This window comes from Poecile atricapillus, chromosome 35 (genome assembly GCF_030490865.1).
Source record: "Poecile atricapillus isolate bPoeAtr1 chromosome 35, bPoeAtr1.hap1, whole genome shotgun sequence".
Classification (NCBI taxonomy): domain Eukaryota; kingdom Metazoa; phylum Chordata; class Aves; order Passeriformes; family Paridae; genus Poecile; species Poecile atricapillus.
Window position 1 is genome coordinate 1,901,080 of NC_081283.1, and position 14,023 is coordinate 1,915,102.

At 61.4% G+C, this 14,023-nt stretch overlaps 1 protein-coding gene across 3 annotated transcripts in view; it reads right to left on the bottom strand.

Annotated features, from left to right (window-relative positions):
- LRP1 (LDL receptor related protein 1) overlaps positions 1-14,023 on the bottom strand; it is a 90,823-nt gene that overhangs the window by 20,420 nt on the left and 56,380 nt on the right. For 2 of the 3 annotated variants that reach the window (XR_009280200.1, XM_058860998.1), the window contains exons 31-54: positions 13,767-13,861; positions 13,089-13,238; positions 12,825-12,965; positions 12,493-12,621; positions 11,569-11,700; positions 11,212-11,346; positions 11,008-11,137; positions 10,424-10,550; positions 10,074-10,225; positions 9,840-9,964; positions 9,304-9,675; positions 8,122-8,311; positions 7,540-7,744; positions 6,814-7,006; positions 5,603-5,728; positions 5,402-5,527; positions 4,467-4,586; positions 3,763-3,876; positions 3,230-3,379; positions 2,851-2,988; positions 2,259-2,375; positions 1,954-2,082; positions 1,329-1,451; positions 61-201 (exon numbers count right to left, since the gene is read on the bottom strand). Coding sequence is in view for 2 of the 3 variants with exons in the window: in XM_058860998.1 (XP_058716981.1) it covers positions 61-201; positions 1,329-1,451; positions 1,954-2,082; positions 2,259-2,375; positions 2,851-2,988; positions 3,230-3,379; positions 3,763-3,876; positions 4,467-4,586; positions 5,402-5,527; positions 5,603-5,728; positions 6,814-7,006; positions 7,540-7,744; positions 8,122-8,311; positions 9,304-9,675; positions 9,840-9,964; positions 10,074-10,225; positions 10,424-10,550; positions 11,008-11,137; positions 11,212-11,346; positions 11,569-11,700; positions 12,493-12,621; positions 12,825-12,965; positions 13,089-13,238; positions 13,767-13,861 (3,560 nt within the window). In the remaining variant the exon portion in view is untranslated. The remainder of the gene's footprint in view (positions 1-60; positions 202-1,328; positions 1,452-1,953; positions 2,083-2,258; positions 2,376-2,850; positions 2,989-3,229; positions 3,380-3,762; positions 3,877-4,466; positions 4,587-5,401; positions 5,528-5,602; positions 5,729-6,813; positions 7,007-7,539; positions 7,745-8,121; positions 8,312-9,303; positions 9,676-9,839; positions 9,965-10,073; positions 10,226-10,423; positions 10,551-11,007; positions 11,138-11,211; positions 11,347-11,568; positions 11,701-12,492; positions 12,622-12,824; positions 12,966-13,088; positions 13,239-13,766; positions 13,862-14,023) is intronic. The other variant, XM_058860999.1, reaches the window with a different exon arrangement.

Here is a 14,023-nt window from a genome sequence, read left to right on the forward strand (position 1 = left end):
TGGAGGGTGGCTGGGGCTCCTCTATCCCCCCCAGGACCCCAGGGTGACCCCAGCAGGTACCTGGGCTGCTGCAGCGCGGGTTCTTGGGCGCCTCGTCCGAGTGGTCGTGGCAGTCGAACTCCCCATCACATTCCCACTGCCGGTTGCTGAGGCAGCGGCCGTTCTGACAGCGGAACTCGTGGGGGCCGCAGGTGGGATACTCTGAGGGAGGGTGAGGGGCTCAGCTGGCATCCCACCTTCCTGAGCCTTCCAGAGGCACCATGGAGCCACCCAGAGAGAGAGAGGCACCATGGAGCCAAACCCTCCTGAGCTGCCAGGAGTGATGGGGACACCACAGAGCAGCTGGCCTGGGACAGGACTGCTCTGCACACACATGGACCTCTCTGGGTTTGGATCTCTGTGGGTTTGGATCTCTGTAGGTTTGGATCTCTGTGTAGGTTTGGGTTTCTGTGGGTTTGGATCTCTGTGTAGGTTGGGATCTCTGTGTGGGTTTGGATCTCTGTGGGTTTGGATCTCTGTAGGTTTGGATCTCTGTGGGTTTGGATCTTTGTGTAGGTTTGAGTCTCTGTGGGTTTGGATCTCTCTGTGGGTTTGGATCTCTGTGGGTTTGGATCTCTCAGTGGGTTTGGATCTCTGTGTAAGTTTGGGTCTCTGTGGGTTTTTATCTCTGTGGGTTTGTATCTCTGTGGGTTTGGATCTCTCTGTGGGTTTGGATCTTTGTGGGTTTGGATCTCTCTGTGGGTTTGGATCTCTGTGTAGGTTTGGATCTCTGTGGGTTTGGATCTCTGTGGGTTTGGATCTCTCTGTGGGTTTGGATCTCTGTGTAGGTTTGGGTCTCTGTGGGTTTTTATCTCTGTGGGTTTGTATCTCTGTGGGTTTGAATCTCTCTGTGGGTTTGGATCTCTGTGGGTTTGGATCTCTGTGTAGGTATGGATCTCTGTGTGGGTTTGGATCTCTGTGGGTTTGGATCTCTGTGGGTTTGGATCTCTGTAGGTTTGGATCTCTGTGGGTTTGGATCTTTGTGTAGGTTTGGGTCTCTGTGGGTTTTTATCTCTGTGGGTTTGGATCTCTGTGGGTTTGGATCTCTGTGGGTTTGGATCTCTGTGGGTTTGGGTCTCTGGGTTTGGATCTCTGTGTAGGTCTGGGTTTCTGTGTCAGGGCTGGGGGGCTGCTCTGCACCAACAATCCCCTTCTGCTGTCTCTCCAGGTTCCTTCTCACACACACCAAACCCCTCCAGGGTGATGAAGACCCTCCCAGGGTACTGTCCCAAAGCCCAGGAGGACCCAGCATGGCTGGGTCAGCCCCCCTGGGTCCCACAGGCACCCACCACATTCTGGGGACTCGTCAGAGCCGTCACCGCAGTCGTCGTCGTGGTCGCAGACGAAGTGTTTGGGGATGCACTGCCGGTTCCCGCACATGAACTCCCGCTCGTCACAGGTGTTGTTGTACACTGCAACGGGGCACCACCACCGTCAGCCTCACCAGCCCCTGGCCTCCCCCAACCCCCTGCCTCCCCCAGCCCCCCAGCCTCCCCCAGCCTCCCCCAGCCCCTGGCCTCCCCCAACCCCCTGCCTCCCCCAGACCCCCAGCTTTCCCCAGCCCCCCAGCCTCCCCCAACACCCGGCCTCCCCCAGCCCCCCAGCTTTCCCCAGCCCCCCAGCCTCCCCCAGCCCCTGGCCTCCTTCAGCCCCCCGGTATCCCCCAACCCCCTGCCTCCCCCAGCCCCCCGGCCTCCCCCAGCCCCTGGCCTCCCCCAGCCCCCCTGCCTCCCCCAGCCCCCCAGCCCCCCAGCCTCCCCCAGCCCCCCTGCCTCCCCCAGCCTCCCCCAGCCTCCCCCAGCCCCCCTGCCTCCCCCAGCCCCTGGCCTCCCCCAGCCCCCCGGCCTCCCCCAGCCCCCCGGCCTCCCCCAGCCTCCCCCAGCCTCCCCCAGCCCCCTGGCCTCGGGCACTCACAGCAGCCGGCAGCGAGGGTCTCGTCGGCCCCGTCAGCGCAGTCCTTGTCCCCGTCACAGAGCCAGCGCTCCGGGACGCACACGTAGGTGCCCGGGCACTGGAAGGATCCTGAGCTGCAGGTGGTCAGCCCTGGGGAAGGGAGGAGCAGGATGGAGCCCGGTCACCCTAGTGCTGGAGGCTCTGGGGAGCCCCAGGATACAGAGCCCAGGAGAGTGGTGAGACCACAGGAGAAGGGATGGGAACACGGATGCAGAACACGGTGATGGAGCGGGCAGAGATGGGGAGAAGGGCTGGAGCAGACTCACGGCAGCGACTGTCCTCGTCAGAGCCATCCCCACAGTCATCAGCACCATCACACACCCACAGCTTGGAGATGCAGCGGTGGTTGTTGCACTCGAACTGCACAGGGTAGCAGAACTTGTCTGGGAGAGAAGGAGAGGAGGAGATGGGGGTCAGAGCGAGGTGATAAGGGGAGGAGACACCAGCAGAGCACTGCCAGGCTGGGCCAGGCTCCAGGAGCCCAGGAGGGTGTTGGGGGTACTGCTCGTGGTCCCACAGGCCTGGTGTGGGACTCCCTGCTCCAGGACCTGGGGAAGATCCCCAGCTCCTGAGCACTGTCTGGGGCTTGTTCCAGGAGGTCAGAACTAAAAATGGAGCTGAAAGGAGCCATAACTGGTCCCATTATGGGTGACAGACACTTGTGCATGTGCTGAGCAAACCAGCACATGAGGACGTTTATACCGGTCACAGCTAAAAGCCCAAGAGTTGTGGAGTAAAACCACAGAGGGGGAATAATCTGGGGTCTGTCCTTGGCAAATGGATGTCAGGGAGAGAAGAGGGTCCTGCCCAGCCTCCAGCACTGCCCCGTGCCCTGGCCCAAATCCTGAGTGTGCCCACCCTGCCGCTCACTGCACTGGGTCTCATCTTCGCCGTTCTCGCAGTCATCCTCCTTGTCACAGGTCCAGGTCATGGGGATGCACCTCCCGCTCGGGCAGGCAAAGTAGTTGGACGGACATTTGGGCTTCCTCCCACCTACTTTGTGATGGAAACATCAGTGAGGATGAAAGCACAGCCACATCCTGCCTCCTCCCAGCCCAGAACTGAAGAATTCTTCCCCAAAATCCCCCTGAGGTCCCACATCCCAGACCCCTGCAGCACCATCTGTGCTGGAGCCACACGGGCCAAGGACAAGAGTCCCAAACAAAGCCTCCACGGCCCAAGCAGACCCCAAAGGGGCATCCCTGCCCCCAGACCCCCTCTGCCCTCCCGCTCTCACCGGGGCAGTTGCGCTCGTCCGAGTAATCTCCGCAGTCGTTGGCGCCGTCGCACACCCAGCTGGGCGCGTAGCACAGGGACGTGTGCTCGCACTTCTGGAACGTGGTGCCCTTCACCCCCAGCTTGAAGTAGCTGCTGCAGTCGGTGGCAGCTGGGAGGAATCGCAGCAGGAGCCCCGGTGACACAGCAGGAACCACAGCAGAAGCCCCCTGGTTTGGCTCTGGCACGTGGCACCGAGCCCTCCCCTGCTGCCGGAGCCCACCACACACCCCACACCCCCAGATGTGCCCCCCACGTGCCCCACACATGCCCAGAGCTGCAGGGATCCATTGGGTGGTGGGTGCTGCGTGTGGCACAGGGGGGCTGCAGGGGTGGGCTGGGGCTGCCTCATCCCAGGGCTGCAGGACAGGAGCAGGACCCTCCTCCCCCCCGATCCAGCCCAAATCCCAAAAACCCAGATCCCCGCTGCCAGCACCAAGAACAGGAGCATCTCCAGAGCTGAGGAGGGGCTGGGGGCAGCAGCTGGGCACTCACTGCAGTTCATTTCATCCGATGCATCCTCGCAGTCGATGAACTGGTTGCAGCGGCTGGAATTCCCGATGCAGGTCCCGTCCCGGCAGCGGAACTCGGTGGCGGCACAGCTGGTTTCTGCCAGGGGGAAGAAGCCCCCACAGTCCATGAGGCAGGGTCCACACCCACCCCATGGTACCCACTGTGGATGGGCACCCACACCCCCACACTGCCCAGAGTGCTCCCAGACCCGATCCCCGGCCAGATGAGACCTGGTGCCTCCTGGCTCACGCTCTGCCTGGCAGCCTGAGCCCCTCTCCCTGGCACAACCAGACCTGGACAGGACTCTGAGAAGCTCCCCACAGTTCCCCTGTCAGTTTGGAGCCCAACAGACCCATCCTGCAGCCCTGAGGGGGCTGTGCCTTTCCTGGGAGCCATGGGAGCCATGAGGAGCAGTGACACTGCACCCCATGCCCTTCCTGCCTGTCAAACCACTCTCACTGGGAAGCTCTGGGTGCTGCATGCCCGTGCCCAGGAGTTTTTCCTCTCAGCTGTCACTCTGTGAGCTCTACAAAGCAGCACAAGCTTGACCTTGACTCTCCGTTAAGCCCTGGCTCTGCTCTGCTCCTGTCAAGCTGATGGTAAGTCCCTCCTGGAGCCGCTGTCCCTGTCCCAGGCAGCTGATGGAGCCCTGGCAGGGGCTGGCCGGGTGCCAGGCAGACACTCACTGTTACAGGGCACCTCGTCCGAGTTGTCCCCGCAGTTGTCCACGCCGTCACACCAGTAGCGGCTGGCGACGCAGCGCCCGTTCATGCAGTGCAGGTACCCCTTCTTGCACTTGCGGCTGCCTGCCGGGGAGGAAGAGGAGGAAGACGAAGAGGAGGAGGTGAGTAGAAGGAGGGCAAGCATCCCTGAGGGTCTCAGACCCTTGGGGACCTTTCAGCAGGGGAAGAAACCATAGAGCAGGATCTGGGAAGCCGCTCCCTCGTGCAGAAGGATGAGGGGCGGTGTCTGAGGGTGCTGCAGACCCCACTGGCTCAGCTCCAGCTGTCCTGCTCTCCAGTCTGTCCCCAACACTGGAAAAGGTCCAGAGACCTTAAAGCCTGGCTGGGTGCAGCTCTGGGAGGGCAGGAGGGACTGTGAGCACGTGAGGGATGGAAGGACACCCTGGAGTCCTGGTTCCCTTTGCTGAGCAGCCCTGGCAGTGCCCAAGGCCAGGCTGGACAGGGCTTGGAACAACCTGGGCTAGTGGAAGGTGTCCCTGCCCATTTCAGGGTGTGAAATGAGATGAGCTTTAAGGTCTATCCCAAGCCAAACCATTCCATGATTCCATGAACACAGGAAAAAGGATTGATTTACTGGAGCGCCATGAACCCTGCCTTTGTCAACTTCCATCCCCTTAAGATTTTGCCTCCATCCTCTTTAAGTTTTAATGTCAAATTTGAAGAGGTTCTAGGACTAATTAACGAGAGACAGACCTTGCAAGGCTGTGTGGAGGCACCTGCCTCATGTGGTTGCCTTAAAGGGGAAGCCCCTGAGTTTGGTCCCTTCCAACCCAAAGCGTTCCACGATTCTCTGAGTGGAGCTGGCAGCTGGGGCAGGGTGTCTGGGGGTGCTGGGGTGTGTGTGTGGGTGAGCAAGGCAGCAAGAGGAGGAACCTTACTGCAGTAGGACTGCTTCTCGTCCGACTTGTCCTTGCAGTGCACGACGCCGTCGCAGGTGCGGCTGAAGTCGATGCAGTCGCCGTTCCCGCACTCAAACTCGTCCACGTTGCAGGTGGAATTCACAGCTGGACACAGCACAGGAATGTCAGCTCTGCCAGGCTGAGATCAGCCTCACCCCTTCCTTTCCTCACCCCCCTCACCTTTGCAGGTCAAATCCTCCTGCAGGACCCGCTCCCCGCGGCAGGAGCAGTTGACGTGGCCCTTGGGGGTGAGCAGACACAGGTCCTGGCAGCCGCCGTTGTTCACCCGGCATGGGGACAGCTCGCCTAGGACAGAGGGACAGCGGTCACACCAGGGATGGACCCAGCAGCCCCTGCTCTTCATCCTCCCTGCTGGGCCAAAAAGTAGGGATCCCTCTCCAGGCTCTTCCCATGGAGCTATGGAGGGTGTAGGGGGCTGGAGGCACCTGATCCCCCCAGATTTCACATGGAGATGCCCCGGGAAGAGCAGGGACAGGGGAAATCCTCTCTGTCATCAGCCTGCACTGGGTTTGGAGATGGACAACTCTGGTGTGAGAGCCACGAGGGAGCAACATGCCAGGAAGGACAATGGGATGATTCCCAAAGGGCCAGGAAGGACAGGGGGATGGATTCCCGAAGGGCCAGAATGGACAGAGAGATGTCTTCCCAAAGAGCGACAAAAGGATGGTGGGATGGGCTTCAAAAGACTGGGAAGGATGGTGGGATGGATTCCCAAAAGGCTGGGAAGGACAGTGGGATGGATTCCCGAAGTGCCAGGAAGGAAGGTGGGATGGGTTCCCAAAGGACCATGATGGAAGGTGGGATGGATTCCTGAAGGACCATGAAGGAAGGTGGGATGGGTTCCTGAAGGACCATGATGGAAGGTGGGATGGATTCCTGAAGTGCCAGGAAGGAAGGTGGGATGGGTTCCCAAAGGACCATGAAGGAAGGTGGGATGAGTTCCCAAAGGACCATGATGGATGGTGGGATGGGTTCCTGAAGTGCCAGGAAGGAAGGTGGGATGGATTCCTGAAGGACCATGAAGGAAGGTGGGATGGGCTCCCAAAGGACCATGATGGGCAGTGGGATGGGTTCCCAAAGGACCATGATGGGCAGTGGGATGGGTTCCCAAAGGACCATGATGGAAGGTGGGATGGGTTCCTGAAGTGCCAGGAAGGAAGGTGGGATGAGTTCCCAAAGGACCATGAAGGAAGGTGGGATGGGTTCCCAAAGGACCATGAAGAAAGGTGGGATGGGTTCCCAAAGGACCATGAAGGAAGGTGGGATGGGTTCCTGAAGTGCCAGGAAGGACGGTGGGATGAGCTCCCCTCCCCAGGCCTGCTGCCAGGGTGAGGGGCAGGGACACTGCAGTGACACCAGAGGGTCCTCACAGCTGTCGGTGTCGTTGGCCACGGCGATGATGCCCATGGGCTGCTGGGGGATGTCCACACGCAGCAGTTTCATGTCGGTGCCCACGTATTTGTTGGCGCGTTGCACGGCCCGGCGCACCCAGTCCGTCCAGAAGATGTAATCCCCGTACACGGCCAGGCCAAAGGGGTGCACAGGCTCCGACTTCAGGATCACCTGAGGGGCACAGAATCATGGAATGGGTTGGGCTGGAAAGGATCTTCAAACTCATCCGGTTCCCACATCCCTGCCGTGGGTGGGTACATCTTCCAGGGTTGCTCCAAGCCCCACCAACCTGTCCATGGACACTTCACAGAATCCTTGAGGTTGGAAAAGATCTCCAAGATCAAATCCAAGCTGTATCCAACCCCCTCTAGAGTGCCATGTCCAGCAGTTCCTTGGACACCTCCAGGGATGGTGACTCCACCACCAACCTGGGCAGCCCCTTCCAATGTCTGACAACCCTTTCCATAAAGAAATTCCTTCTCCTGTCCAACCTGAACCTCCTCTGCTGTAGCTTGAAGCCATGGCCTCACTTCTCAGGGACACAGCCAAACTGGGAGCAGGAGGAACCTGCTGTGGGTGCAGCCCCCCAGACACAGAGCGGGATCCCTGACGTCCCCGGCGCCAGGAACAGCTCTGCCTCCCTCTGACCACACTCCAGCCCCAGTTTGGGACCTCTCCTCCCCATCTCCGAGCCTCAGACTCACGTGGCGATGGGAACCGTCGTATTCGCAGCGCTCGATCTTGTCCAGGGTGGCATCAGAGAAGTAAATCTTCTCAGCCTTGTGGTCAATGGCCAACCCGTTGGGCGTCCGTATGTCCTGGTCGATGATGATGAGGACGTTGGCGCCGGAGAGGGTGGCTCGCATGATGCTGGGGTGCTGCTCGTTCCAGTTGGTCCAGAACATCAGGCTGGGGGAGAGGGAAGGACACACAACGCCTTTGGAGCCCCAGCTCAGCCACATCCAGGCTGGCTCAGCCCATCCCTCCATGGCTGGGGGGCTTCCAGAGACTGGGGGATGTGTGGGACGTCATTCCCACGTAAAAAGAGTGGGGAGGGGGTGAATGAGGCTGCTGCAGCCAGCTGGGAAATGTGGCACCCCATGGATGGGGATGGGACAGGGGGTCTGGAGCTGCTTTGGGGCGCTGAAGGATTTGTGGGGAGTGGGTTTTTCCTCCCTGGGGGTCCAATCCTCTCTGTGCTGGGACCCAGAGCTTCCTCCCCGCGATGTCCACTGGGACCACGTGGATCCCTGGTGGGGCTGGCTGGAGCCTCAATGTCCACTCACTTCTGGCACTCGTCCAGCACGAAGGCCCGGGGGTGGTCGTCCCCTGACATGGTGATCACGGTCTCCCTCTCAAAGGCCCCGACGCGGCTCTGGTCCACGGTGTGGCGGGTGATGGTGGAGGTGGTGTAGCTGGTCCAGTACAGCGTGTCCCAGCCGCGGTGGTACGCCAGCCCCTCCACAGAGCCCACGTCTGTGGGGACAGTAAAGGTCACACCCGGCCCCTGCAAGGCTGTGCCTCACCCCTGCATGGCCCTGACACTGAGGATGTTGAAGTTTTTGCTTTTAATTACAGCCCAAAAATCCCTCGGAGACTTTGGCTGCTGGGAAGGGACTCAGCAGGGCTGGGGGCTGTGCTCAGGGTGGGGAGCAGAGACCCCTGAGACTCTGGAGTCTCTGTTGGAATGACCCACAAGAAGGCTGAGGGATGCACACCTACAGTGCACCAAGGACCTGAATTTGGCTCCCAAACTCCACACCAGCCAGAGATTGCTCTGGGTCCACAGCAGCAGCACTGGGAAGGGAAAGGTTTCCCTCTGCCAGGGGACAGCTGAGCCCCTGGGGCACAAAGTGACAAGGCAAAGCCTGGTGGGGACCAGGGAGCCCTTCCCAGCTGGGAACTTGAACTGCGCAGCCATCCTCCCCCCCCCATTAACGCTCAGCAAAGGGTTTAATGAGGCGGCTGTGAGAGCTGGGCCGTGCTCTCCCCTCCCAGGGATACAGCAGCGTGAGTGCCGCTGTGAATTCCCTCATTAGCAGCACGGGGAGCTCCTGAAGCAGCAACTGCGGTTCTTTGAAGCTGCTGCAGGTGCCAATAAACCCAACCAAGTGCAAGGTGAGGCCTGGAGGTGAGGCCAGGGCTGGGCACCCCGAGGGTCAGGGCCGAGGGCGCTGAGTGTGAGCACAGAGCCGACCTCAACTTTGCTGCAGCGCCTGTTTCTAGAGTCCAAGCCTCGTGACACGCTCTCCGTGCCAGAACGAGCTCTGCAGGCTGCTCCCAGTGCTGTGTCCACTTCCAGAGGCTCCTCAGAAACCTCACAGCTCAGCCTGGATCCACTGCCCCTCCAAACGCCTCCAAACCCACCAAAACCCCTTGGGCACCAACAGAGGGAGTGCAGGAGGAGGTGGCGGGGAGAGAGACGGGTCTGAGGGCAGGCACAGAAGGGAGAACCCCTCAGCACTCACTCTCCACGATGGTCTTGCGGCCCGTGCCGTCGTCGTTGATCTGCTGGATGTTGCCGAAGTGGATGTCGCTGTAGAAGATGCGGTTGCTGCCCTTGGAGCCGTAGCGGTAATCGAAGGCCAGGGCGATGACGTTCTTCATGTGCTCCGCGTCCTCGAAGGGCTTGATGGGCGCGTTGAGGTTGTTCTCATCCGAGAGGTGGATGCTCTTGAGGATGGTGCGCTCCGAGTAGAGCAGGTACCCGTCGTAGTCCCGGCAGCTGACGCCGTCCTCCGACAGCATCCCGTGGGCGCAGGCGCACGTCCTCTGCCCGCCGCCGCGGAACAGGCACAGCTGCTGGCAGCCCCCGTTGTTCTGGGCACAGATGTTGGTGCCTGGTGGGGGGACAGGGGGGATTGGGTGAGGATGCACCCGCTCGGCTCTCAGCACTCCCAGAGGAAGGAACGGGCTCGAAGCACGGCTCCGATAGGGACAGAGCGATCTGTTTGCTTCCATCCCCGTTCCCCACACGAGGAGGTGCCCCCCTGCTCAGACCTACCCTTCTGCCGGGCCCGGTTGAAGACTTTGATGTCCTTGAGCTGCACGCCGATCCCGGTCCGCAGCGACACCGACTCGGTGGCGTTGTCCTTGTTGCCTCTTTTGATGGAGCCGTTGGCGTGAGTCCTGAAGGAGGACGGAGTCACCGAGTGACCAGCACAGGATCATTCCCCACCACAGCACCCACCAGCTCCCCACGCCCTCCACACAGCCCCCAGCCCCCTTGGCACTGCACCTATCGCTCCAGTAGATGTATTCCTCGAAGACCGACACGGAGAACATGTCCATGTTGTTGCTGGACAGGACGACCTCCCGGTTCTCGCCCGTCTCCAGGTCGATCCGTTCGATCTTGTCTGTCCGGGCATCACACCAGTACAGCTTCCCATCCTGTGGGGATGACAAAACATCCCAGTTGCTGTGGGGGCAGCACTACCCTCAGCACCTCTGGCAGGATGTCCTGGGGTTCACACCACACTGGACAACCCTCATGAGACTCTGAAGCCCCAAGGAGGGCAACCATGTCCCCACCAGCAGGCCACAGGGACCCTTGGGAGCGGTCCCCACCCTCCCAGATGCCAACTGTACCTCGTAGTCCACGGAAATCCCGTTGGGCCAACTGATGCTGACGTTGACCAGCACCATCCGCTCGGTGCCGTCCAGGCGCGAGCGCTCGATGCGCGGGTACTGCCCCCACTCTGTCCAGAACAGGTACCTGAGGGGACAGCAGGGATGTCACCACAGGGATGTCACCACAGGGATGTCACCACAGGGATGTCACCAGGAGCAGCACTGGCCATTCCAGTAAAGGACAGACACCACCCCATTCATTCCCCCACACTGGGGCCTCAGTCCAGACCCTGCCCACTCACAGACCCTGCATCTCCATCCCTCCCCAGATCCAAACACCTCTGGGGCTCTGTCCAAAGTTGGAGCTGCTCTGAGGAAGCTCCACTTGGATTTTCTGAGGTGCTGGCACCCACCAGGTCCCAGAGATTCCCAGGGTTTCAGCCCATCAGTGAAAGGAGGCTAAATCCAGGGCTTGGACTCCTTGGTGTGGCAGGAGACCTGCGAGCCCCTTCCTGCTGTGTGCTCACACACGGCTCCGCCAGGAGGTGTGGGGCTCTGGCCCTGTGCCCACAGGTGATGCCCATCTCTGGGGCCTGTCTCACCCCTTCTCTGGATGGACCGTGATGGCCCGTGGCTTGTCCAGCCCCTGCGAGATGACCACGTAGCGGAAGGACCCGTTCAGCCTGGCCACCTCGATGACATCGAAGCCCTGGTCCGTCCAGTAGATGTTTCCTGCAAGAGGGGACGGTGAGCCCCACACAAGCCCCGCTGTCCCCACTGCCCCCGGCTCCAGAGCCCCATCCCACCAGCAATCCAGTCCACGGCGATGCCCTCCACACGCCCAATGCCGTTGGTCACCACGTCCTCACGCCACGTCTGGTCCCGCTTGGCTCGACTGATGGTGCTCAGGCCCATGTCCACCCAGTAAATCGTGTCATTCTCTGAGAGGGGAAAGGAGGGGATGAGTCAGTGACCACCTGTGGCCACTCCAGAATGGTAAAAACCTGAACCTAGGGGCCTAGAAATGATCCCTGACCCAGCGCTGCCGAGGGGGTGTTCCAGGGCAAAGCGCTGCCAAAGGGGGGTCTGGTGATGGTCCCCTCATGCTCCCTGTCCCCTGTCCTGTTCCCAGCACCCCCATCCTGTTCCCAGCCCTGCATCACCTGCATGGAAGTCGATTCCCACAGCCAGGGAGGTTCCTGACACCGGCACGAGAGCGTCGGACTTGTCATTGGGGTCCAGGGGAATGCCCCGGATCCCCTCGTGCACCGAGTACAGGAGGAAGGAGCCAACACCTGTGACAGAGGTGCAGGGACAGTCAGACACTTCCCAAAACCCACAGGCTGTGCCTCCACCATGGAAAACTGTGACAGGGGAGGAACATGGGCCTGGCAGGGCTCTGCAGGCCCAGCACAGACCTCCCTGGGGGCTGCAGCCCCTGGCACAGCCCGTTCCAGGCTCCTGCCCTGCTCCAGGGGGGCACAAGCGAGGCCCCTTCCCACCACCCACCACCCCCACCCCGTGCTGGCAGAGGCTCCGTGGCACATCTAGGTCAGGGCAGCACTTGTTATTCAGCCCCTGTCCTGACCCAGATGGTGCAGAGCTCTGCCAACCCCCCCAAAACCACCCGGAACACTTTGCACACAAACAGCCTTTGAGAGGCCCTGGCAGCGCCCGGGGGGACGGCGGAGAACGCGGTGGGGACGGGGGATCTGCAGAGCGAGGGCTGAGCCTGGCCCTGCTCCTGCTGAGCCAAACCTGCTGCCCACAGCGAGGGTCCCACCTCCCCCTGGGGAGGTCCCACTGTGCTGTCCCACTCCCCTCCTCCAGTGACGCCCTCGGTGGCCAGGCAGTGTCCCCACGCTCATCAGGGACAGCCCATGTGAGGGTCTTGCTGCCACCTGAGCCCACAACCCCTCCAAGCCCCCCAAGCCCCACCGGTCCCCAGCGTTCCCCCGCAGTGACATGGGACACGGAGCAGTGGGGAGAGGTCACCAGCTGGGGTGACCACGGGCATGGCCAGGGTGGCCACGGGGTCTGGCTGTGCCGGGGGGTGGCTCAGGGAGGGGACAGGGACAAGCACACACCTTCACAGGACTGCTGCCCGCTCTTGAGGCTGTAGCCCGCGGTGCACATGCAGGAGCGGGAGGTTTCCGAGGTGGGGAGGCACAGCTGCGAGCAGTCCCCGTTGTTTTGGCTGCAGGGGTTGGTCCCAGCTGTGGCAGAGAAAAGGGGGTGAGGGGCTCTGGGGACCAGGGTGCACCCACCAGGGCTTGGGCACCCAGAGCAGCACCCACACGAGGCGTGGCTGCCCTGCAGCAGACTTGGCACGAGGGTAAGGAGCAGGTGGTCAGGGATGGAGCTGAGATGCTGAGCAGCTGCCCAGCCCCACGGGGTCTCTGTGGGACCCCACACTGACCTTGCTGGATGCTCTCATCGTACACCTTCATGTGCATCACCAGCGTGGTGCTGTTGCGCAGCACCGTCACCTCCGTCCCGTCCTTCTTGTTGCAGGTGCCCATCCTCTCGGTGGCCTGGTCAGCCCACCACAGCTTGTCCCCTGCGAGGAGAAGGCAGCAGCATGAGGCAGCGTTCCCCACCCCCTCCTGCCCCAGCTGAGGTGGGAGAGGTGGGCAGGAGAGTTTGGGAAGGGCCAGGAGATGGGGAAGGGTGTCCCCCTCACCCATGATGGCCAGGGCGGTGGCTTTGCTCAGCTGGCTCCGCACGGACTCGATCACCTCCAGGTTGCTGCCATCCAGGTCACACCTGTTGATGGTGCCGTTGCCAGAGCTGATCCAGTAGAGTTTGCTCTCCGGGTAATCGATGGCCAGGCCTGGAAAGGACGGGAATGTCACCACGCTGGTGGCACACAGGGACCAGCACGGAGCGGGAGGTGGGATGGGATGGGATGGGATGGGAAATGGGATGGGATGGGATGGGATGGGATGGGATGGGATGGGATGGGATGGGAAATGGGATGGATGGGATGGGATGGGATGGGATGGGATGGGATGGGATGGGATGGGATGGGATGGGACGGGACGGGACGGGACGGGACGGGACGGGACGGGATGGGAAATGGGATGGGATGGGATGGGATGGGATGGGATGGGATGGGATGGGATGGGATGGGATGGGATGGGATGGGATGGGATGGGATGGGATGGGATGGGATGGGATGGGATGGGATGGGATGGGATGGGATGGGATGGGATGGGATGGGAAGAGTGGGCAGGTATGGTCATGGTGACCCAGCACAGGACAGCTGTCACCCCCCCCAAAGACCCAGAGTGGGGACTTGAGGCCCTGCAGGAGCTCAAGGTGAGGTGGGGGATCCCAGGGGCCATGGAGGGGTCCGTACCAACAGGTCCCTTCTGGTTGGTGAAGAGCAGCGTGCGGTTGCTGCCGTCCATGTTGGCCACACTGATGTTGTCCCCATCTGTCCAGTAGAGCTTCCTGCAAGGTGAGAGGACAATGGGTGAGGGGCCACGGTGTCAGCATCCCCCTGCACCCTCCCAACCTTGCAGAGCCCCTTGCTCATGGCACAGCCCCACAACCCCTTGTCCCACCAAGGGGGACCTTGGGGTGGCCAAAGCCCCGTGCACACCTGGACTGTCA